We start from the raw sequence: 22,955 nt of genomic DNA, 5'->3' as shown, positions 1-22,955 counted from the left end.
TTCAGACATGACTGATTAGAGAAATAACTTCTCAGAAGAAGGTATGAAGATTTAATTTTTTTGGCTAGTTGATGGCCTGTGCAAAAGTCAAATGTGAACTTTTACAAAAAATAAATATCAGCCATTTGCCAAATGTATTTATTATTTCTGCATGTTCATATTATTAATGTTTTGAGTTGTCTGGTGCGATACACAGATCACCATTATATGTATTATGGTATGGCTAGTTTAGATTGTAAAAGGTGTAAGTGCTGAAATACCTTAGCTTTAACCAATTGCAGCAAAGAGCACTGCCCAAGTATGTGATTGAAGGTCTAACCAGGTGTAGCCAGTCAGGGAAAATTAGTAATGGTTGACAGGTGTGTTGAAAGGCTTAATGTTCAGACTCAGTAGCACCTCAGGTCCAGGTTGGTCTCTCCATATAAAAGTTGCCATACATTTATGATGGGTAACGCTGCAGTTAATGTGAGTCCAAATGGCTACAATGTAGAAGTATCCTCTAATGACAGCACCTCTCCGCTCCTTATAGCAACCATGTCAAGTGCAGAGAAGTTTCTCTACGTTGACCGCAACTCCATCAACAACCCTCTGGAGCAGGCCGACTGGGCTTCCAAGAAGCTGGTATGGGTGCCCTCAGAAAAGGTGGGCTTCGAACCGGGCTCCATCAAGGAGGAGAAGGGCGAGGAGTGCCTGGTGGAACTCACCGACTCTGGCAAGAAGGTCAAGGTGAACAAGGATGACCTCCAGAAGATGAACCCGCCCAAGTTCAGCAAGGTGGAGGACATGGCCGAGCTCACCTGCCTCAACGAGGCCTCTGTGCTGCACAACCTGAAGGAGAGATACTACTCCGGCCTCATCTACGTGAGTATGATGCACAGGGGGACAGCTGAACATAGAAATAGCTGGACACAGTAGAACTCGTCTCTCTTAAATTTAGATTTTCGGCAAGCGAAATACATTATTATTAGTATAGCCGTCAGTTCTGCTCACTGACTGAATAACATTTTGGACTCTCGTCAGTCCTGTGACTATTTCCATAATGTTCAAGTCTCTGGTTTTTGTAAGTCACATATAAATGTAAAGCCATCAGTAGTAGAGTTGACAATATATGTCCAGAATATTCCATGCTAGTTTGTTTCAGTGAATGTTGACCAGAGTGACATTGCTCTGTCATAAGAGTAAAAGTTATTCATTCAGACTCATGGTTGTCTCTTCTCAGACATATTCGGGGCTCTTCTGTGTGGTGATCAACCCCTACAAGAATCTGCCCATCTACTCCGAGGAGATCGTGGACATGTACAAGGGCAAGAAGAGGCACGAGATGCCCCCTCACATCTATGCCATCACAGATACGGCCTACAGGAGCATGATGCAAGGTGAGCGTGTGCAAACACACAGACACGCCTGAACAAACACTCACTATAGTAAAACGACTCTGAAGGAGCTCGTACTAGTCACCCACCATTGCTTCACGTCTACTCTTCGGCCGTGAAGTAGGTAGAGTGTAATATACATAGCTAGAAGGTTAATATCCACCTTTACCTGGAACTTCAGCTGGTGACTCATGATGAGTCTTTAGTACAGAAATCAGAGCCCGTATTTAGCCAAATACCTTTACCTACATCGCCCTTGTGTGTCACAAAAGGTCAACTCAGATAAGGGCATAACCACTGTTCCATGTCATGTTTTTCACTGGCGTAGGTTCTCACAGTGAATTCTTTCTTTTTATTCATTTATATTATACCATGTCAAATGAGCACTAGCATAAGGCATTTCAGAGCACCAAGGCCTTCAAGAGATGTAATACAATGGCCCTCTTAAGCAACAACCTGTGTTTGATGATTATGGTGGTTAACCTTGGCTGTCCTTTTTTTTTTTTTTTTTTTTTTTTCCAACCTCAGATCGCGAGGACCAGTCCATCCTGTGCACGTAAGTTGAGGTTCATGTAGTGATGGTCTGTGGTTGAATAGAGATCATCTTCAAGGGGGGTAGGGGGTGAAGTGTCTGCAGTCATTCAGCCTTTCAACTGCTATTTCTGTTCTGACGAGTGTGAGCGCTGAGTCACACAGGAAACGGATATCGCTTCTCAGGCAGATCTCATGCAACTGGACTGGCAAATAATGATTTGAATGTGGGAAATGCAAACAGGAAAATTGGAATCACTTTTTCATTTGTATGTTGATCCATCTGTTCATCTCTATTCTCTCTCTCTCCATCTCTTTTGCTCTCTCTCTCCATCTCTTTTGCTGTCTCTCTCTCTCTCTCTGTCAGGGGTGAGTCAGGTGCTGGAAAGACTGAAAACACAAAGAAGGTTATCCAGTATCTGGCTCATGTCGCGTCGTCATTCAAGCTCAAGAAGGACCCGGTCAGTCCAGTGAACTCTGTCCAATATTTTGTTATAAATAGTTTTTTTTTTCTTCCTTTTCACCTGAGGTCTCTTCCTCATGAATGTCTACAACCTCCTCCACCTGAACCCTTCCCTCCTTGTGTTCCTCCTCTGTCTTTCCCCCTCTCACTCCAGTCCTCCACCTCCTTGTGTTCCTCCTCTGTCTTTCCCCCTCTCACTCCAGTCCTAGGCTAGAAAACTGTCTTCTGTTTTTGTTAGGGGTCATGTTGGCATTCCTTTCAAGCTCAGACCTGCTCTCCTCCTCTAATGACCGTGTGTGTGTGTGTGTGTGTGTGTGTGTGTGTGTGTGTGTGTGTGTGTGTGTGTGTGTGTGTGTGTGTGTGTGTGTGTGTGTGTGTGTGTGTGTGTGTGTGTGTGTGTGTGTGTGTGTGTGTGTGTGTGTGTGTGTGTGTGTGTGTGTGTGTGTGTGTGTGTGTGTGTGTGTGTGTGTGTGTGTGTGTGTGTGTGTGTGAGATTGAGCTTGTTGGTGCCTGAGCACAGGCCCTGTAAAGAACTGTTTCCCTACCCCCATCCCCCTTTCAGTCTAACCCTCTCCAGCAAGAGTGTGTGTGTGTGTGTGGTCATGCACTTGTCAAGAGTGAGCAATGCAAGCAGTATTGCCTAGTAGAGGGATGAGTCAACCCAACAGTGTTCAGTTACATCACTACCTGGTGGTTGAAGTTGTTTCTCTGTCTCTCTCTCTCTCTCTCTCTCTCTCTCTCTCTCTCTCTCTCTCTCTCTCTCTCTCTCCCTCTCGTTTGCAGAGAGATGCAGTCCTGTCTCATGTGAGTTGCCTCTCCCACCCCGGTCTCCTCGGCATGAGCCCCTCCTTAAAACCGACTCCTTACTAACGTCTCTTCCGCTTGTGGCACTGGTCACTGCAGCAGGCTCTGTGCTTTCTGTGCTCCACAAGCACACGTTTGTCTAGGCTTTGGCTTGTGTTCATCTTCATTCACAGCATTCATAGAATATACTGCTAACGCAACTGAAATGTGTATTTACAAAAGAAGGCTTGTGCTTCCAGCTAGCTCCTTCCAAAATGGATTGTCATCTTTTTGTCATTTGTCATCCTGTCCAGCTCTCTTGCGTCTTTTTTTTTTTTATTTGCCCTGCGAGTTGTCCTCTCTGCTCTGTTGTGGCCATCTGTATGGCTTCTGTGCTGTACTCCCTTGTTTGGGGCTGTTCTGCTTGTGGAGAAAGGGGCTGTCATCTACATGTGGTCTTGAGTAATCTTCTGCGTCTATCTTGCAGCATGTTCTGGGGCTGTTGAAGGTTTATGCGGTGTCAGACCAGCCATTAGAACCTCGTCTTAATGACCTTCAGTTTTTGTGGCCACTAGCAGCGTGGCCACTGTGCTGGATTTAAAAATAAAATAAGTTCCTTCTGATTGTGTGTAGTTTAAAACCCTTTGATATGACTCAAGCTACAGAGTACTTTGTAGTCATATATTAGACTCGAATCTGTTCGACAGCTGTTGGCTTTATAACCACCAAGTGTCATGTCTGTATAATGAACATACTTTGCAAGCTTAGGCAGGTTTGTTCTCTTAACCTACTGCCTGTTCCAGAGCAGAAGACTGCTGACTAATGGGAGAACGTGTCTCGACAGCTTCATTGACACGTTCCAGTGCTGCAAAATAATAGAGATCAGACCGTCTTGCAAATCAGTATGACCTTTTCCATTCTCCAATGGTATTCATGCTAAATGTGTGTCCACCAGGGAGAACTTGAAAAGCAGCTTCTGCAGGCTAACCCCATCCTGGAGGCCTTTGGCAATGCCAAGACGGTCAAGAATGACAACTCCTCCCGATTTGTAAGAACCTTTGCTTATGAAACTTAATGTTAATTTTTTTTAAAATAAGGTGTTTTTTCAACAAATGAAATTCTTACTTGAATGTAATGCCTCTCTCTCTTCTCTTTCTCTCTCAGGGGAAGTTCATCAGGATCAACTTTGATGTAAATGGCTATATTGTCGGGGCCAATATTGAAACTTGTATCCTTTTGCATTTTGTCAACACTGACTTTTAATGTAATCTTGGATGAGTGTCCAGTATTGGTGCTTTTGTACAGTATTATAAATGTCACAGTGGAGTACTGAGGTCATCTTCATCAGTTCTGCCTTGACGACTGATTCTGATCAGATCTACTGGAGAAATCCCGTGCCATCAGACAAGCCAGAGAGGAACGGGCATTCCATGTCTTCTACTACCTGCTAGCTGGGGCTGGAGATAAACAGCGCAGTAAGTCTTTGTGGAACAAAGGCGTACTTCTACAATTTAAATAAAAATGGCTTTGATGCAAATAATGGCCCAAACTATTTTACAAGTGCGCAATGCTAATTTGATGCATATCTTCATAGCCGAGCTGTGTTTGGAAGACCACAGCAAGTATCGCTTCTTGTCCAATGGCAACGTGACCATCCCAGGCCAGCAGGACCGGGACCTGTTTCAGGAGACCATAGATGCCTTTAAGATCATGAGCATTCCAGAGGAGGAGCAGACAGGTGAGCCAGAGAGCCATATAGTCATGACTGAATGGTGTGTGTGTGTGTGTGTGTGCATTCAAAGTATAGGTAGCCCATTGATGTTGTAATGTTAAAACGTTGTCCACCCCCAGGTCTGCTGAAGGTGGTGTCATCTGTTCTTCAGCTGGGTAACATGTCCTTTAAGAAGGAACGCCACACCGACCAGGCTGCCATGCCTGATGACACTGGTATTGTTCAGTTGATTTAAGCACCTTTTAACACTTATTTAAACTAGACCATGCTAAACCAGTGCCATGTGCAAGGGTTTATTTCTTCGGGCTGTCACTCACCCCACACTCCTGTCTTCTTTTTCCCCCTTAGCTGCGCAGAAGGTGTGCCACCTCTTTGGCATCAACGTGACGGACTTCACTCGCGCCATCCTGTCCCCCCGCATCAAGGTGGGTCGTGACTACGTGCAGAAGGCCCAGACGCAGGAGCAGGCAGAGTTCGCCGTGGAGGCCCTGGCCAAGGCCACCTACGAGCGGATGTTCCGCTGGCTGGTCATGCGCATCAACAAAGCCCTGGACAAGACCAAACGCCAGGGGGCCTCTTTCATCGGAATCCTGGACATTGCTGGATTTGAGATCTTTGAGGTATGGAAAGCATGTGGCTTGATGTTTTTGACATTTATGGTTGCCGTTGCCGACTGTGTTTATTCTCCAACGCAGTTTGTGGTTCCCTGTTTCCTTCTGATTGTGGTGGTTATTGGTTGACTTTATTTTGTAGAGGCTCATTTTGAACCTTATCTACTTCCCTCTGCTACAGTTGAACTCCTTCGAGCAGCTCTGCATCAACTACACCAACGAGAAGCTGCAGCAGCTGTTCAACCACACCATGTTCATCCTGGAGCAGGAGGAGTACCAGAGGGAGGGCATCGAGTGGAGCTTCATCGATTTCGGCCTGGACCTGCAACCCTGCATCGATCTCATCGAGAGGCCCGTAAGTTACCGCAGCGTCGATACTGATCAGCCAAAAAAAAACACCCAGTTCTCCTTCTGCACTTCCTCACACCTCTCTGTTCTTATTCTGGCTTCCTCTTTTGATTCTTGAGAAAATGCTCAGCCTTGTTCGGCTTTCTGTCCTAATGTACAATTGTCACTCTTCCCTCCAATCGTGTGTGTGTGTGTGTGTGTGTGTGTGTGTGTGTGTGTGTGTGTGTGTGTGTGTGTGTGTGTGTGTGTGTGTGTGTGTGTGTGTGTGTGTGTGTGTGTGTGTGTGTGTGTGTGTGTGTGTGTGTGTGTGTGTGTGTGTTCCCAGTCTGGTCCTCCTGGAGTCTTGGCCCTGCTGGATGAGGAGTGCTGGTTCCCCAAAGCCACCAACAAGTCCTTTGTGGAGAAGGTGTGCCAGGAGCAGGGTGACCACCCCAAGTTCTACAAACCCAAGAAGCTGAAGGACGATGCTGACTTCTGTATTGTCCACTATGCTGGAAGGGTAGGACAACCTTGCTTTGTTTACATAAAACAGGGTTACCTGCCCATGGAGAGAGAGGAAACACCTTGTAGTATCAGGTGTCACACTAACTTGTTTATCCTGTTCTTAGGTGGATTACAAAGCAGATGAATGGCTAACGAAGAACATGGATCCTCTGAATGAGAGTGTGGTGTCTTTGCTCAACCAGTCTTCTGACAAGTTTGTGTCTGAACTGTGGAAAGACGGTGAGAATGGATGAAATTCAGGCAACAATTAAAACACTGTGAACACAAACTGTGCTTGTAGTTTACTAATGTCATTAAAAACTTACTTGAAAACAGTAAAATGGTTACATTTACATTTTCTTTTCATCTCCCTCATTACAGTGGACCGTATTGTCGGACTAGATAAGGTGGCTGGAATGGCTGACTCTCTGCATGGGGCCTTCAAGACCCGTAAGGGAATGTTCCGGACTGTCGGGCAGCTTTATAAGGAGCAGCTCAGCAACCTGATGACGACCCTGAGGAACACCAACCCCAACTTTGTCCGCTGCATCATTCCCAACCACGAAAAGAAGGTGTGGATCTAATTGGAATGAACCATGGCTGTTAAAATGGCAGAGTCTGAAAATGACCTATTTGATTTAAAATGCTTATTGCCTGTTCTGCTCACAGGCTGGTAAACTGGAGTCCCAGCTGGTTTTGGATCAGTTGAGGTGCAATGGTGTCCTGGAGGGCATCCGTATTTGCAGACAGGGTTTCCCCAATCGCATCGTCTTCCAGGAGTTCAGACAGAGGTAGAGTCATCTCACCCTAATACTGTTTGTCTTGTATCACCAGACCCCTCTTTCACAGATTGAACACAGACAGGTCTGCATCTGTGTGTTGTAGTATTTTAGACCAATTCAGGATGTTTGATTTGTGTTCAACCTTCTCACATTCAGGTATGAGATCCTTACTCCCAGCGCAATCCCCAAAGGGTTCATGGATGGCAAACAAGCCTGTGCCCTCATGGTGAGAAACACTACTGACTCATTTTTGGCACCCTCTCTACTTGCACTCCTGCCTCTTGTTGACATAAACTGTCTTCGGTTGTCTCCATTCTCACCGGTCAGATCAAATCCCTGGAGCTGGACCCTAACCTCTATCGGATCGGCCAGAGTAAAGTGTTCTTCCGTGCCGGAGTCCTGGCCCACCTGGAGGAGGAGAGGGACCTGAAGATCACCGACGTCATCATCAGCTTCCAGTCCTGGTGCAGGGGCTATGTCGCACGCAAGTACGCAGGAACTATGTGCCGTTGACTACACTAGACAAACTTTCACTTTAAAATGCTCATTTTTGTATTAAAGCGTGACCTGAATCTCCTCCATCAGATCTTTTGCCAAGAGGCAGCAGCAGCTGACCGCTATGAGGGTGATCCAGAGGAACTGTGCCGCCTACCTCAAACTCAAGAACTGGCAGTGGTGGAGACTCTTCACTAAGGTGACATTGTCCATTCAATGTTCCTTTTTTGAATGCTTTTAGCCTACTGCCTGAAGTCTTCTCTCTGCATGGCAGTATCAGGATATGAACATGTAAAGACTCTTGTTTCTCTTCTCCTGCAGGTGAAGCCCCTGCTGCAGGTGACCCGGCAGGAGGAGGAGATGTTTGCCAGAGAGGAGGAACTGGAGAAAGTGAAGGAGATGCAGCAGCAAGCCGAACAGCAGCTCAAGGACTTTGAGCACAAGCAGGAGCAGGTACAGTCCTTATGTCACTCCACTACACCTCAGCTCTTAGCACACTACACCTCAGCTCTTAGCACACTACACCTCAGCTCTTAGCACACTACACCTCAGCTCTTAGCACACTACACCTCAGCTCTTAGCACACTACACCTCAGCTCTTAGCACACTCCACTACACCTCAGCTCTTAGCACACTCCACTACACCTCAGCTCTTAGTACACTCCACTACACCTCAGCTCTTAGCACACTCCACTACACCTCAGCTCTTAGCACACTCCACTACACCTCAGCTCTTAGCACACGACACCTCAGCTCCACCCCCTGTACAGAAGATAGTATCCCCGTCAAGATTATGAAACGTTGATGGCAATGTTTAATGTGCCTGGCTCTAATGCATGATTCTCTTATATGGCCTGCATTTCTCCTTCGTTAACCCTCGTTTCTCCTCTCTCTCTCCCTGCAGATTATGGTTGAGAAGATGGCTCTGCAGGAGCAGCTGCAAGCTGAAATGGAGCTGTGTGCCGAGGCCGAGGAGGTGCGCGGGCGCCTGACGGCCAGACAGCAGGAGCTGGAGGACATCCTCCATGACCTGGAGTCCCGTGTGGAAGAGGAGGAGGAGCGCGTCACCCATCTGCAGACGGACAAGAAGAAGATGCAGCAGAACATCTCGGTCAGTGGCGGTCGGAGGGGCGAAAGTCTGATTTTAACGCGTGAATGACCCTGCGGAGGAAGGCTATATGATGATTTTCGGAATTTGCTTTTAATGAGTGTAAAGTAGAAAGGTCCTAAATATGAGCAGTACATAAAACTTACATCACTTGCACAATAAATATCTTGATAATGGTTTAGTTGTTTGTCATTGCCCAGTCTTTTTGACACCACAATTTTAACTTCCTGACGGGAAGAACTTTCAGGCGATCAAAATTTGCCCAAACTATTGCTAGGTCTGTTATTAGCCCTACATGTTCAAGAGGATTGGTGTGAAGTTGTGTTGGTTAGTTTTGGAGATGGGGGGGGGGGGGGGGGAAGTGGTATGCAAGATGGGTTAGACCTCCTCTTATTAATGAAGACCTCTCTGTTACTGCCATACAGGAGTTGGAGCAGCAGCTGGATGAGGAGGAGGCGGCCAGGCAGAAGCTGCAGCTGGAGAAGGTCACTACGGACGCCAAGCTGAAGAAGATCGAAGAGGACGTCATGATTCTGGATGACCAAAACAACAAGCTCAACAAGGTTTGTCAGATGTGTTCAGGTTCTTGTGATGGAAATAGAATGCTATTTGATACAAGGAAATGGATTGGCTGCCTTTTTGTAAAGCATTTCACTTCACACATGACAAGGCTCCAATTCCAGGCTTCTAATATTGCTTGGTTGAGTCAAGTTGCGATGATGATGAGTTAAATGTTTAACCTATGTGTATGCCATGTTCTCATTTGCAGGAAAAGAAACATTTTGAAGAGAGGATCTCTGAGTTCACTGCCATCCTGGCGGAAGAGGAGGAGAAGTCCAAGAGTCTTCAGAAACTCAAGAACAAGCATGAGGCCATGCTCACTGACCTGGAAGGTGAGCAAACCTGACAAGACTTTAGAAGATGGCCCCCTGTGTGTATAGCTTGCTGTCAATCTTTGTGTGGCTCTAAAGAGATCACGGACTAATGTTGCACAATGATGAGATTGTTCTCCGCTCTTTTGCCAGACCGTCTCCGTAAGGAGGAGAAGCAGCGTCAGGAGCTGGACAAGAGCCGGCGCAAGCTGGAGGGCGACTCTTCTGAGCTGAGTGACCAGATGTCCGAGCTGCAGGCCCAAATAGCTGAGCTCCGTGCCCAGCTGGCCAAGAAGGAGGAGGAGCTTCAGGCAGCTTTAGCCAGGTAGGGTCATTGACACCAGCTTGCCCCCCCCGCCCCCCCCTACACAGCAACTAGCTTTCTTCCTGTAAAGCTCTTGAACGTTATAAAGAGTTTGTTCTTGTATCTGTAAAATAATATCTATTTGAAATGGGATACGGATATTGTGTTGATTTGGGCTATTGTTTTGAAGATGCAGCCACAAATAATTTTGCACCCCAAGTCATTTTCAGCTGACAATCTCATCTCTTCTCCTCTCTCTCTCTCTCTCAGGATTGAGGAGGAGGCCGCCCTGAAGAACACAGCCCAGAAGAAGATCCGGGAGCTGGAGGCTCAGCTGTCCGAGCTGCAGGAGGACCTGGAGCTGGAGAAGGGGGCCCGCGCCAAGGCTGAGAAACACCGCCGGGACCTGGCAGAGGAGCTGGAGGCCCTCAAGACCGAGCTGGAGGACACGCTGGACACCACAGTTGCCCAGCAGGAGCTCAGGTAGCCTCATCTCACGGATCGTAGGCCTTGTAGTGATCTTATGAGGGTGCTTAGTGAGAAACGCAACGCAACACATTACATTATGATCATGGACAAGTGAGCTGTGTTGGAGAATACTGAATGAATTCTTGCAATGAGTACATAGAGACGTGTACCAACATTTTTTTTCTCTACGGTGTATACATTTCAGAGCGAAGCGAGAGTCTGAGGTAACTGAGCTGAAGAGGACTCTGGATGAAGAGGCCAAGACCCATGAAACGATGCTAGGCGAATTACGCTTGAAGCACAACCAGGCCTTTGAGGAGCTCAATGAGCAGCTGGAACAGGCCAAAAGGGTGAGTGCTGGCTGGCAAACGTACTGCAAAGCACTTAGTGTAGTTAATTAATTAAACAAACCACTGCATACATCAGTCAACATATGCATATTCTATAGATATGACTCCTTGCTTTTGTTTCCATGCCAACAGAACAAGGTGTCGGTGGAGAAGACGAAGCAGGCCCTGGAGAGCGAGCGGAACGAGATGCAGATTGAGCTGAAGTCTCTGTCCGACAGCAAGAACGACTCCGAACAACGCAGGAAGAAGGCCGAGTCCCAGCTGCAGGAGATCCAGATAAAGCACACGGAGAGCGAGAAGCAGAGGCAGGAACTGTCCACCAAAGCGGCCAAGATGCAGGTGATGCAGATTATATACAGTTGAAGAAATGATTGACAGATGCAGAGTATCGGTTAATTAGCAAAGTTATGTAGTCGTCTATGAAATTCTGTTTTTAAGTCATCCTCATCCATTTAGTGCCATTGATGAGGAAAGGTAGGTGATGGTTTAGTGTGATATTGTTTTGGGGAAAACATGACTGAGAAACATACCATCTTGGTCATGAGCCACTACTGTGTGGTTCAAGGTGGTTTATTAACGGTTTATTCCACCCCCCCACCAATCTTTCCAGACGGAGTTGGAGCAAGTCAACAGCACGCTGAATGCAGTTGAGAGCAAGTCCATCAAGGCCAGCAAGGACTGCTCTGCTGTGGAGTCCCAGCTTCAGGATGTCCAGGTACTGAATGAACAAACACACAAACGCACAACAAACTCTGGCAGTTCACAGGCAAATATAACTGCCGACGAGTGTTGATTTTAGTCTGTTCCATTAATGCACAATTGGTCCAGAAACATGGATCAAGTTTCACAGAACTGTTTTGTTTTGACTGCCAAATTACCACTAACATTATTCAGTGTTAAAAATGTATACTTACCCCTGCTGAAATAGTTCTTAAGACTTATTGTCAGTACTTTTAAATACTGTATTCAGTTTGGAGATTTGGATTTCCTTTTGATTATCTGTTAATAATTCTGAAATATTGATGTTCCAGAACATCTGCTATTCTAGAATGTGTGTTGATTGGCTGTCCTCCGCCCCTCTCTTACCACTCCAGGTGCTCCTTGAAGAGGAGACCCGGCAGAAACTGTCCTTGTCCACCAAGCTGAGGCAGACCGAGGATGAGCAGAGCAACCTGCGGGAGATGCTTGAGGAAGAGGAGACGGCCAAGAAGAACGTGGAGAAGCAGCTGTACACTGCACAGTCCCAGGTGAGAGAAGGAGCTGTGAACTAGAGAGAGGAAGAGTGTCACTCACACTCTCTCACTCACACACACACACACACACACACACACACTCTTTTAATCTCCATTGTTCCATCATCTACCTGGCCTTGTTTTCTCATTGCACTCCTCCTGTCTCGTCCCCCCTGTAGCTAGCAGAGTTGAAGAAGAAGGTGGAGCATGAGACTCTGTCTCTGGAGAGTGTGGAGGAGAGCAAGAAGCGTCTGCAGCGCGAGATGGAGGGAGTCGTGCAGCAGCTGGACGAGAAGAACTCGGCCTACGACAAGATGGAGAAGACCAAGACCCGCCTGCAGCAGGAGCTGGACGACATGACGGTGGATCAGGACCACCTGCGCCAGATCGTCACCAACCTGGAGAAGAAGCAGAGGAAGTTTGATCAGGTAGTTTTTAGCCCCCTTGGCTTATGCTCAAGTGAAATATGAAGTCTGCTTGCCCAAAGACAACACGCACAGGAAGTAGAACATGCCTTGTTATTGTGCAGATGCTGGCCGAGGAGAAGGGCATCTCCACCAAGTACGCTGAGGAGCGGGACCGTGCCGAGGCGGAGGCCCGGGAGAAGGAGACTCGGGCTCTGACCCTCACCCGGGAGCTGGAGAGCATGACCGACCAGAGGGACGACCTCGACCGTGCCAACAAGCTGCTCAAGGCCGAGATGGAGAACTTGGTGTCCTCAAAGGATGACGTTGGCAAGAGTGTAAGGCCGTGCCCATCAGTCTGATCATGTTGTATTAATAGATACACCTCACCTTACATAGATACACCTCACCTTACATAGATACACCTCATTCTGTAATGCTAGGATTAATTCCGAGGTGTGGGATGGTGAATTTGGAGGGATAAGGTCCTCTAGCTACTAGACCAAAAGGGGACACTTTCCCCTAATTATTCTTCTCTTCTGTTCCTTGGTGAAGGTCCATGAGCTGGCGCGCTCCAAGAGGGCGGTGGACCAGCAGCTGGAGGAGATGAAGACCCAGCTGGAGGAGCTGGAGGATGAGTTGCAGCTCACAGAAGACGCCAAGCTGCGTCTGGAGGTCAACATGCAGGCCATGAAGGCCCAGTTCGACCGGGACCTGCTGGCCAGAGATGAACAGGGCGAGGAGAAGAGGAAGCAGCTGATCAAACAGGTGGGTGAATGCTTGCTTGTTAGTATTTTTATTTATTTTATCTTTTTTTTTAATTCATTTTTTTATGCAGGCCATGGGATTTTCCTGATCTGATCAATATACCATATAGTAATATAACATTGTGTTGCATTTTATGTCTAAGAATGTTACCTAACAAACATAAAACGCATCAGTAAAGCCTTGCTTTGCACCTCCAGGTGCGGGAGATGGAGGTGGAGCTGGAGGATGAGCGCAAGCAGCGCACTCTGGCCATGGCCGGCCGCAAGAAGCTGGAGCTCGACCTGTCCGAGCTGGAGGCTCATATCGACATGGCCAACAGGGCTCGTGATGAGGCCCAGAAACAGCTCAGGAAACTGCAGGTCAGTAACGTTGCAAAGATCTCCCTTCAAACATCAGGAACTCCTTGCCTACAAGTGCATGTGTGCTCACACAAACCATCTTGGTAAACCTACTGATGGGACACACCCACCTGCCCTTTGACCTTCCTCTAGGCCCAGCTGAAGGAAACGCTTCGAGAGTTTGAGGATTATGCGGATGTCCAGGGAGGAAGCGCTCAACGAGGCCAAAGAAAACGAGCGCAAGATCAAAACCATGGAGGCTGAGAACTTTCAGGCTTCAAGAGGTTCGTATTTCAACCAGGGAGTCTCCCAACTACCTGCTTTGACTACTTATCCTGAATTTCATTGATTTAACAAGGGAGTAGGTACATTTGGAAATATAAAAGCACTCAAAAATGGTTTATACACAGTAAAGCTTAGGATTTTACATGTTAATTTCACTCTCTATCCTCAGGATCTCTCCTCATCTGAACGGGCGAAGAAACAGGCCCAGAATGAGCGGGATGAGCTGCAGGATGAAATCGCCACCCAGAATAGCAAGAAGTGAGATGAGTCGTGCTCACCACAAAAAAAGTGTTTTTGTGTAATGTGTGTTGGTTCAGGAGTGCTGATGGTTTTCCCTTCCTGTTCGCAGCTCTCAGCTGAGTGAGGAGAAGAGGAAGCTGGAGGCCCGCATCGCCCAGCTTGAGGAAGAGCTGGAGGAGGAGCACTTCAACACCGAGCTGACCAATGACCGACTGAGGAAAGCCACTCTGCAGGTAGACCCTGATTGAAGAATGACCAATTTGATTGACTGAAATTGAAAGTGTTTCCAGTCAGAAGATGCAGTCTGCTTGTAATGTGTTTGTCTCGTGCTCATCACTTCTGGGCTCCTTCCTGTCCTCCACAGACCGACCAGCTGACCCAACGAGATCTCAACTGAGCGCAGTAACAGCCAGATCCTGGAGGGCTCGCGCTCGCAACTGGACCGCCAGAACAAGGAGCTGAAGCTTAAACTGCAAGAGATGGAGGACACGGTCCGGTCCAAATACAAGTCCGCCATCGCTACCCTGGAGACCAGATTGCACTGCTTGAGGAGCAGCTTGACGCTGAAACCAGGTAGATCACCCGACCCAAAAGGTGTGTGTGTGGGTGTATTTTTGTAACTGCCCCAGTTAACATTAAGAGATTAGTTTTAGAGGCGACGCATTTTAAGAGAACCTATTATTCTTCTTCCATTTTTTCCCCTTTCCTTTTAGTGTGTTGTATAGCTTTTTCTGCATGTTAAAGTCAGCGAATTTACAAAGCCCAAATTACACACCAGAAGGGAGTAGCTCTCCTTAAGAGACCAACTTTTTTTCTCAGCTGCCTGAAATGCCTCATTGGAACTCCAGCCGTTTTCCCTTGAGAAGTCACGGACACTGTATGACACGATAGGAATGTGGGCTGTAGGGAGAAGATAAGCAAAAGAGACTCCAGGCCTCCAGGAGAGGTGTGATGAGGGCTAGATCGTAGGGAACAGATGCGCTTTGTACAGCGTAACGCAGTTAATAAAGTGGTTCTGTTGTCGGGGTGTGATTTAGGGTTGTTTCTCTCTCTTTTTCCCCAACTCCAGAGAACGACAGGTGGCCTCTAAACTGGTGCGGCGCTCCGAGAAGAGGCTGAAGGAAATCCTGCTGCAAGTTGACGACGAGAGACGCAACACGGAGCAGTTCAAAGACCAGGTCAGTCACCGAGGCATGGCTAGGGTTCGCATGCAGTGGGAGCTTGACGGCCACTGTTCCTTGAATCCTGCACATGCCTCCACACCATGCAATTCAGTTTTTAAAAAAAGCCTGTTTCTTTTTGGTCGCCATCTTCTAGGCCGACAAGCTGAACGTCCGCATGCGTCAGCTCAAGAGACAGCTGGAGGAGGCCGAGGAGGAGTCCACGCGTGCCAACGCCTTCCGTAGGAAGCTGCAGAGAGAGCTGGATGATGCCACCGAGTCTGCTGACAGCATGAACCGTGAAGTCAGTACTCTAAAGAGCAAACTCCGGTAAGTCTGGTCATACGAGTTCCTTTCCTTTTCAACACCATTGTATCCATTCCACAACTTGCTTCTGTGAGTGGCATTTGGAAATATGTTTTTTCTGAATCGGCAGACAAGATAAGTGAATGCTCATCTTCAAATTGCATATTTATCCATCCAAATGTATTTGCATAAGAGTAATTGCTAGTGACTATGCTCCCTTTGACTTGGTGAAAGCAGCATATGATCTCTATGGTTCGTTTGACTTGGTAAAAGCAGCATATGATCTCTGGTTCGTTTGACTTGGTAAAAGCAGCATATGATCTCTATGGTTCGTTTGACTTGGTGAAAGTAACATATGATCTCTAATTAAACATCCATTGGGTTTGTTTCCAGCCGCGGGGACTACTCTGTGAACGTGAGGAGGCTTGTTGGTCGCTCAGGCGGGGACAGCGATGAGGAGGTGGATGGAAAGAGTGAAGCGAAGAGTGAAGAGGTCACACCCGAGTAACCCACCTGTTCAGAAAGCAAGAGCGCCCCCCGCAGGTCACATGATTGGAACTGCTTACCTCACTTTCAGTGTGGTTTGCCTGATGGTGACCCCTATTTTCCAGCCTTAATCATGTTGTTTGACATGTATGAATCCAAATGCCCCCCTGGGAACTGTTTTTACATTTAACTGTCTTGAAGTGTAACCAACTTGCAGCATAGAGACCTAGATGTCAGCGAGCAACAGAATACTCCATGTTTGTAAATGGAACACATAAGCACTCAACATTAAGAGATTCGTCCAAATATCCATGTTCACTTTAATTTGAAATATTACATTTTATTATTTTTTGTACTTTACATAGATACCTAAATGACCACTTTTGCTCAGTCATTCTGCCTCTTGTTCTTAGAGGAGGATTGTTGCAACTGAACTTTGCTCTACACGTTTTGTTGGTTAAGAGTTTTCTAAATTAAAGTGTTTACCAAGTCTCACCAAAATAGTTGACACAGAAACGGGTCACATTGTTAATGCTGTTCAAAGTGGTAACTGCCATCTCAGATGGTAACTGCTATCTCATGTATGCCTTTAAAAAGTTACTCCCCAGTTTTTGAAGGGGCTCAGGATTTTCCACATCTGTTAAAGATATTTAGGTGATGGGGATATAACCACATTTAGTTAGTGCTGATGTGTGTCGTGTACACACACTAGCGGTCAGGCTTGGTGGTGAGTGTTTTAGGCCAATGTATTACTGTTGTATTGAATGTCCGTCTGCCTGCAGCAATACTAGTTTATTGAAACACTTTTATATGAAAATGTATACTCTGCCCTTAATCTCTTCAGTATTAAGTAACTCTTCATCTTTAACATCTATGGCTTGGTCCCTCTTGGCAGTGTTAGTTTCCATATACTGTAGATCTGTTAAACTGGGGGTTAAGTATAAATTTATTTTAGAAATGAAAAGGTATATATTTGATTTGCTCACTGTGACCTATGCAATTTTTATCTGTCAATGGTCCATTTAATGTATATTTGCATTTCAATAAAGTGAATGGTATAGCTCTCCTTGCATACATTACATCTTTTATAGCACTATAATGGTAATTTTTTTTTTTTAATTTTGTTTAGGACTATGTAAAGACTTCGTCCCCCAACTACAATTTCGGCGACAGCAAATAGACAGCTCGTTTTTCTATCCACTTTGACCGTTGTGGGGAACACAGAGAAAAACATTCACGCAAAATAGATTAATTAACTTAGAATGGCAGTAATAAAAGTTCCTATTTGGCAAGTTTCCATTTCCCTTGTTAGATCCTGTGCTTACGCAATTGTTAGACTTTACCAGCAGAGGGCTCTGTGTTCGAAAATTCTAGCCTTTGGGTGGCATTCTGGTATGAACTATAGGGTATCTACACTGCACCTCTGCAGGAGTGAGCAAGCTGAAACCGGTTTGCAAGCAGAGTGGGCTAGGAAAGAAAGAGGAGTGGCATCCGTGTACGACGTCATCACAGACCGAACACCGCTGTCTGTGAGCTTGTGTAACTTGTGTATCAGCTGGTTCAGGTCTGTGACTATAGGCATTGTTAAAACGCCTCTAGTTACTACAATATTGATCACTAGCTGTTGGTTGGGGTCTTAGGGTTGTGAACTACTGTTCGCTAGAAATAAGGTTATGGTGTAATAAGTTAGCCAGCTAGTACGTTAGCATATCTGACGTTATGCACCGTACTTCTGATAGTGATGCTGCTAACGAATACGTCTTTCAAGTCGAGCTCAAACTTTTTCGTGAACTTTTGGTAGCAAATTATTAAGCAAGGCTACTACACGTTTCGCTTTAACAAAACGTTCTCCGTTGTCATCACTCGGCGTTGTCTGGTTCATGACAAAGCGAAGTCAGACCTTGACCGGTAACGTTGGCTAATGAGTCTTGCTAATCAGATAACGTACCAGCCACCCGGCTCTAACCGCCCTCGATAGGTTAAACGATCACGTAGAGCCTGCGACATACCCAATAGTACAGATTAGCATGCTGTTAGACTAGCATAGCACCAGAGCCATGTAAAGAGGTTCTGGCTAGCACTACATTTCCCGCAACGACTCTGACACCGGCACGCTAACTTGAACTGGCTAAGCTAGCCAGCAGTTTACCACTCTGCTACCAACATGATGCGTCCCTCCTCACAATGACAAAGTTGGTCTGTGATTGATGACAGAAAGAGGTAAGTTAGCTACCTACGTTAATGTTACAGTACTGCATGCGTTACCCAACACGTCTCAACAGCTTGGAAGAGTTGACACTTCACTGACTTGCCATTTGTGGTTTTAGATAGACAAATTAGATTGAAAACGCTAGGCAGCTAGCAGAATGTGTGGATGACTTTGGCCATCTATATTGTAGAGGTACAAGTGATGTCTAGACTTAGTTGAAGAGCTTGCTCTATTCTGGGGTAAATGAACGTTTGTCAATGCTAATGCCTAGTTAAGTATTAGCTGATATCAGACAAGTTTATTTGGCCAAACCAAAGTTTTGGTTCTCTGGCTGTCCTCTAGGATGAATGACAGTGCACATCGACGTTGAAATGATAGCATGTTTTTAGATTATGGATTTGTCGCATTTTCAAATCATACAAGTGCTGTATGCAAGTACGATTGAAAACCAAAGTTGTTCGTAACTAAACAGACAGAGAATTTGTTTATTCGTAGAACACGTTTTGAAGGTCAGTGATAGAGCGTGGTCAAAGTTTTTGCAATGTTTTCATTATAGTTTGATGCATCGGTTATATGTGTTATTCGTGCAGTAAGGTGTCGAGTTTAGTCCCCATCAGTCAGCAAGACGGCGAGGGAGAGAGAGGAGCCGGAAGCAGCTGCATCACCCCGTTCCAGAATGGAGCTGTTTTTGGTGAGTTCACCTTACTGTAATGTACATCAGAGTACATCAAAGAATCCAAGAAATCCTACGTGCTCTCGCTAAAGCCTCAGTTGGTATTTACTATTTATGCTGATGTTAACTATGCAAGACCTGCACATCTTTCGAGAACTTCAAGTGATGTAGCTAAACGCTTTTGGAGCTTTGCAGCTGGACTTGTGGGGCCACTTTGCTCCTTTACTGTTTTGATGTGGATAAATCCTTGCTCCAGAATGATGTGGCTTTAGACTACCTTAAATCCCCAGAGACAAAGCAAAAGAGGGTGGGATTTAGGGCAAGCCCCCTATTATTGTCAGTTTTATTGGTCACTTCTGGTTGAAGGCTTGGGGTGATAGGCTGTTGCCATGGATTTCCATTTAAAAGGTGGGACTGAGAGAATGAGTAAATTGGAGCAGTTGAAGAGGGAACAGGTTGTGGGTACCAAGCTAGGAGAAGCAGCCCCCATTGGGTAAATGGCAAGGGCTCAGGAGGAGAGCTTCACTGACAGCCTGATAGCTGTGGCTGGAGGACAATACCTAACCTAGTTTTACACTGGAGGTGGTTTTAGATTTGCAAGTCATTATAATTTTTTTTTGCATTTCACACAGCCTCAGATTCAAAATACTGACCCATATGCAGTCCTGCTTTGTCACATTAAAAACACACACACACACACACACACACACACACACAAGCAAACATAAACACATACAGCAACTGCATGACTCATGTCATGAAAAAAAGCCCCTATCTGGCAGAGAGCAAAGGAGCTGAAAGCAGAGTGAGTCTAAGCGAACCCGAGCCTGAGAGAAAAGCAGTGAGGCTCGTGGATTAAGCTGCTGCTGTGGCAAAGAAAGAGCGCGAGAGGGAGAGCGAGCGAGGGAGGGAGGGAGGGAGGGGGAAGAGATAGGCATTGTGTGTTGACAGGGAAGGGGGGGAGAGATGGAGGCTCACGCTGTAATATGCTGTCTGTAGCAGCAGAGAGGGACAGAGGTGTAACAGGGAGAAATGCAGGAGAAACAGGACTCTCCAGCCAAAGCCAGCGGCGTCCTGGGAAAGGTAGGCCAGCTAGCCAGTGGCAAGCCAACACACTCCGTTGTCACCCTTGTATGGCATGCATGTACTGTGTGTGGCGCGTGCTTGATGCACCTACGCACCAATGTGTGTTTGGGTGCACGCGTCGTCATTCCGTGGAACATCGGTCCCTATCCAGATGTGTTTCCATTGGATGTCCATGGTGGGTTTTGTGTCTTTTGATATCTGTGTTTATCCGTGTGACAGTATGGCGTGTGTCTCCATGAAGCGTATAAGTAATAATAAGGATGGGATAAGTATTATACGCTTTGGCAGCTTTGCTCTGTGCGTTTTCTCTGTCTGTATTGATCTCCATCATATTATGAGTTTGTGTGTGTGAATGTGTGAGATCGTGTGCGTTTTCTGGTGGTTGACGCTGATTTTCAACATCTTTCCATCTGTAATTATGCAAATTGCCCCCACTTATCGTGCAGTATTGGAGGCACAGTTGTGTGAAATTCTGGTCCCTGCACGTACCAGTTTTCATCACGATTTTCTTGATGCTTCATATGTGTGTCAATTTGTATCAACAGATTGACACCAATATTATTTGTGTGTCTGTTTGTTTGTGTAGAGAATCATATTGGGATGTGTGATTTCTGTAGTAGCGGTTGTACGCTATCAGTGTCCTCCAAACCTCACCCTGTTCTCTCTCTGTCTCTCTGTCTCCTCTCCTCCCATCTCTGTGGCCCCCGCTCCGTCTCACGTCTCCTCTCCACCCATCTCTGTGGCCCCCAGGCTCATCCGGCTCTGAAAGCCTTCATGTGCGGCTCCCTGAGCGGCACCTGCTCCACGCTGCTCTTCCAGCCGCTGGACCTGGTCAAGACGCGCCTGCAGACGCTCCAAAACAACAGTCGTCCAGGGTGAGGCGCTGTTCTCTCCTCTGCCCCCACTCTCCTTTCTCTCCTCACTCCTCTCTCTCCTCACTCCTCTCTCTCCACTCCTTCTCTCCTCACTCCTTTCTCTCCTTCTCTCCTCACTCCTTTCTCTCCTCACTCCTCTCTCTCCACTCCTCACTCCTTTCTCTCCTTCTCTCCTCACTCTTCTCTCCTCACTCCTCTCTCTTCTCTCCTCACTCCTTTCTCTCCTCTCCTCACTCCTCTCTCCTCACTCCTCTCTTCTCACTCCTTCTACCCTCCTTCTCTCCTTCCCCTCCCCCCCTCCCCCCTCCGGTCCTGCTCTCCCCTTCTCCGTTTTGTCCCCTCCTCTCTCCTCTCATCTTTGGTCCAGCTCTGGACCCGAGCCGTTTGACCTACATTTCCATTTCATGTCCTCGTGGGCTAATGGAGAGTGACTGTTTGTTTGCTGTGAGCGTGTTGCACTTGGCAGACTCATAGGAATGACTACAGTGTTTTATCACAAGGTGCGTGTGTGTATGTGAGCGAACCTTTGCCGCTCTGCAGCCCGCTGCATTTGGGTGAAGAGGCGGTGACCCCTTAATCTGCAGTCTGTAAAAAGCCTTTGGAGAGCTTGCTGTTTTAAAAGGCATGTGGGCTGCCTCTAGTGCTGCACTGGTAGTCAAGGCTGTTATTCTAACTCTCCCAGTCCTACTTCTTTTGTCTCTGAGCATGGTGTGATGCTTCACACGTAGATGTCTCTTGTCATGTGTGCTTTTCAATCTTTCTCTCTCTCTCTCTCTCTCTGTCTCGCTGTCTTCTGTCTGTCTGTCTGTCTGTCTGTCTGTCTGTCTGTCTGTCTGTCTGTCTGTCTGTGTGTTTGTGTTTTGAGGTACTGTGTTCATTTAATGTGTGTGTGTGTGTGTGTGTGTGTGTGTGTGTGTGTGTGTGTGTGTGTGTGTTTGTCAATGTGTGAAGCTGTTAGCCGTGTGTAATCATTGGGGCTGTCTCTCCGCAGGGCTCCCAGGGTGGGCATGATGACAGTATTCCTCAATGTCATCCGAACGGAGCGGCTGCTGGGGCTGTGGAAGGGAGTCTCTCCGGTGAGGATCACATGCACCCATTTGCTCTCCAACAACCATGTAGCCACTCGTTTTAGAACCATCAACCACCCCTGGAATCACCTTTATGATTCTAACACAGCCGGTGAATCAAGAGGTTACATTTTATGTGCTTAATATGTTTCAATGGCCATATACTATATTCAATTGTAAATTATTTGATCAAATCTCTATCGGATTACATCTATATGGGACTATGATGCCACCCTCAGCAGATAACTAGGATTTTCTGTAAAACGCTCTGGCTCGCTCATACAACTAAGGTAACCATATGAAGTAAGATCTATAAGCTAAGAGGAGTTAGCTATAAGCTACATATTAAATCAGTTTACAAAGGCCAGAATATTCATGCAGATAAATTCACAACCGTCTCATTGTTTTCTATTTGGTCCTGGTTGCGCTCATCAAGCTTGAAAGCATGAGACAGTTGCACATTAACATAAAGTGAGTGACAGGGTTTTTGATGTCTTGTGGCCAACGCATACACACTACCTCTGTCTGGCATTAGTGAGACGCCGTGTCAGGCCTTTCACCTCGGTGCCCATGTTAACACATTAGAGCTGCACTCCGCACACATGAACAGTGTCGTAGAGACAGCAGTGTAACTACAGTCAGTGTGGTGCGCATAGAATTGGACAAGAAATACAGGTCAATTGCTAAAGTCCATGGAATCTTACCCTGATTACTCTCAGAATCAATTTAATAATGAAATTCAGCTAAAGATCTAATTATATATTTTTGCTGTGTGGTCACTGTAAAGTATTGTGGTCCTCGTTGTTGTACTTGGGGGAGTTGGGACACAGGATGAGTGATTAACTCCCAACTGTCTCGAGCTTATTGACTGGATTTGGTGAACACCTGTTCTCAACGTTTCTCTGTAGCCTGAGCAAACGCTAAAGCAGTTTAAACTTTCCTTCTTCGGTGCAGACTGAGGAGACAGAACAAAACCTGAACAAAGACATTTTAGATCATTAAATGAAAAGTATAAACATGCCAAGCTGTTTCTCACTCCAGTCGCCGAACATGGAATTACAAACAGATACGAATCATGTAGATGCTAATTAGGTCATAATTTGTTAAACTGAATACGTTTAAA

The 22,955-nt window shown here is 46.5% G+C and overlaps 1 protein-coding gene and 1 pseudogene across 2 annotated transcripts; both read left to right on the top strand.

Moving 5' to 3' along the window:
- Positions 1 to 431: 431 nt before the first annotated feature.
- LOC116219926 lies at positions 432 to 16,828 on the top strand (annotated as a pseudogene).
- Positions 16,829 to 17,440: 612 nt separating this feature from the next.
- LOC116219925 (mitochondrial glycine transporter B-like) lies at positions 17,441 to 22,573 on the top strand. Of its 2 annotated transcripts, XM_031564103.1 has the most exons (5): positions 17,441 to 18,142; positions 18,722 to 18,822; positions 19,804 to 19,887; positions 20,641 to 20,765; positions 21,757 to 22,573. In XM_031564103.1, exons 3-5 carry the CDS (start codon positions 19,837 to 19,839, stop codon positions 21,974 to 21,976), a joined length of 396 nt encoding a protein of 131 aa, XP_031419963.1. In that variant the 5' UTR covers positions 17,441 to 18,142; positions 18,722 to 18,822; positions 19,804 to 19,836; the 3' UTR covers positions 21,977 to 22,573. The 2 variants fall into 2 exon arrangements, with proteins under 2 accessions (XP_031419963.1, XP_031419964.1); XM_031564104.2 differs by lacking the exon at positions 19,804 to 19,887 and having other exon boundaries at positions 17,447 to 18,142.
- Positions 22,574 to 22,955: the final 382 nt, after the last annotated feature.

This window comes from Clupea harengus, chromosome 26 (assembly GCF_900700415.2).
Source record: "Clupea harengus chromosome 26, Ch_v2.0.2, whole genome shotgun sequence".
NCBI classification, from domain to species: Eukaryota; Metazoa; Chordata; class Actinopteri; order Clupeiformes; family Clupeidae; genus Clupea; species Clupea harengus.
The sequence above is the reverse complement of the archived record's forward strand: the minus strand, read 5'-3'. Positions and strand labels throughout refer to the sequence as shown.

What these genes read in the sequence shown, in the direction of transcription:
- LOC116219925 (XM_031564103.1), top strand. Translation starts at nt 19,837, where the DNA reads ATGCAGGAGAAACAGGACTCTCCAGCCAAAGCCAGCGGCGTCCTGGGA. An exon ending in CCAGCGGCGTCCTGGGAAAG is followed by an intron (nt 19,888 to 20,640) that starts GTAGGCCAGCTA and finishes TGTGGCCCCCAG; the next exon opens with GCTCATCCGGCTCTGAAAGC. An exon ending in CAAAACAACAGTCGTCCAGG is followed by an intron (nt 20,766 to 21,756) that starts GTGAGGCGCTGT and finishes GTCTCTCCGCAG; the next exon opens with GGCTCCCAGGGTGGGCATGA.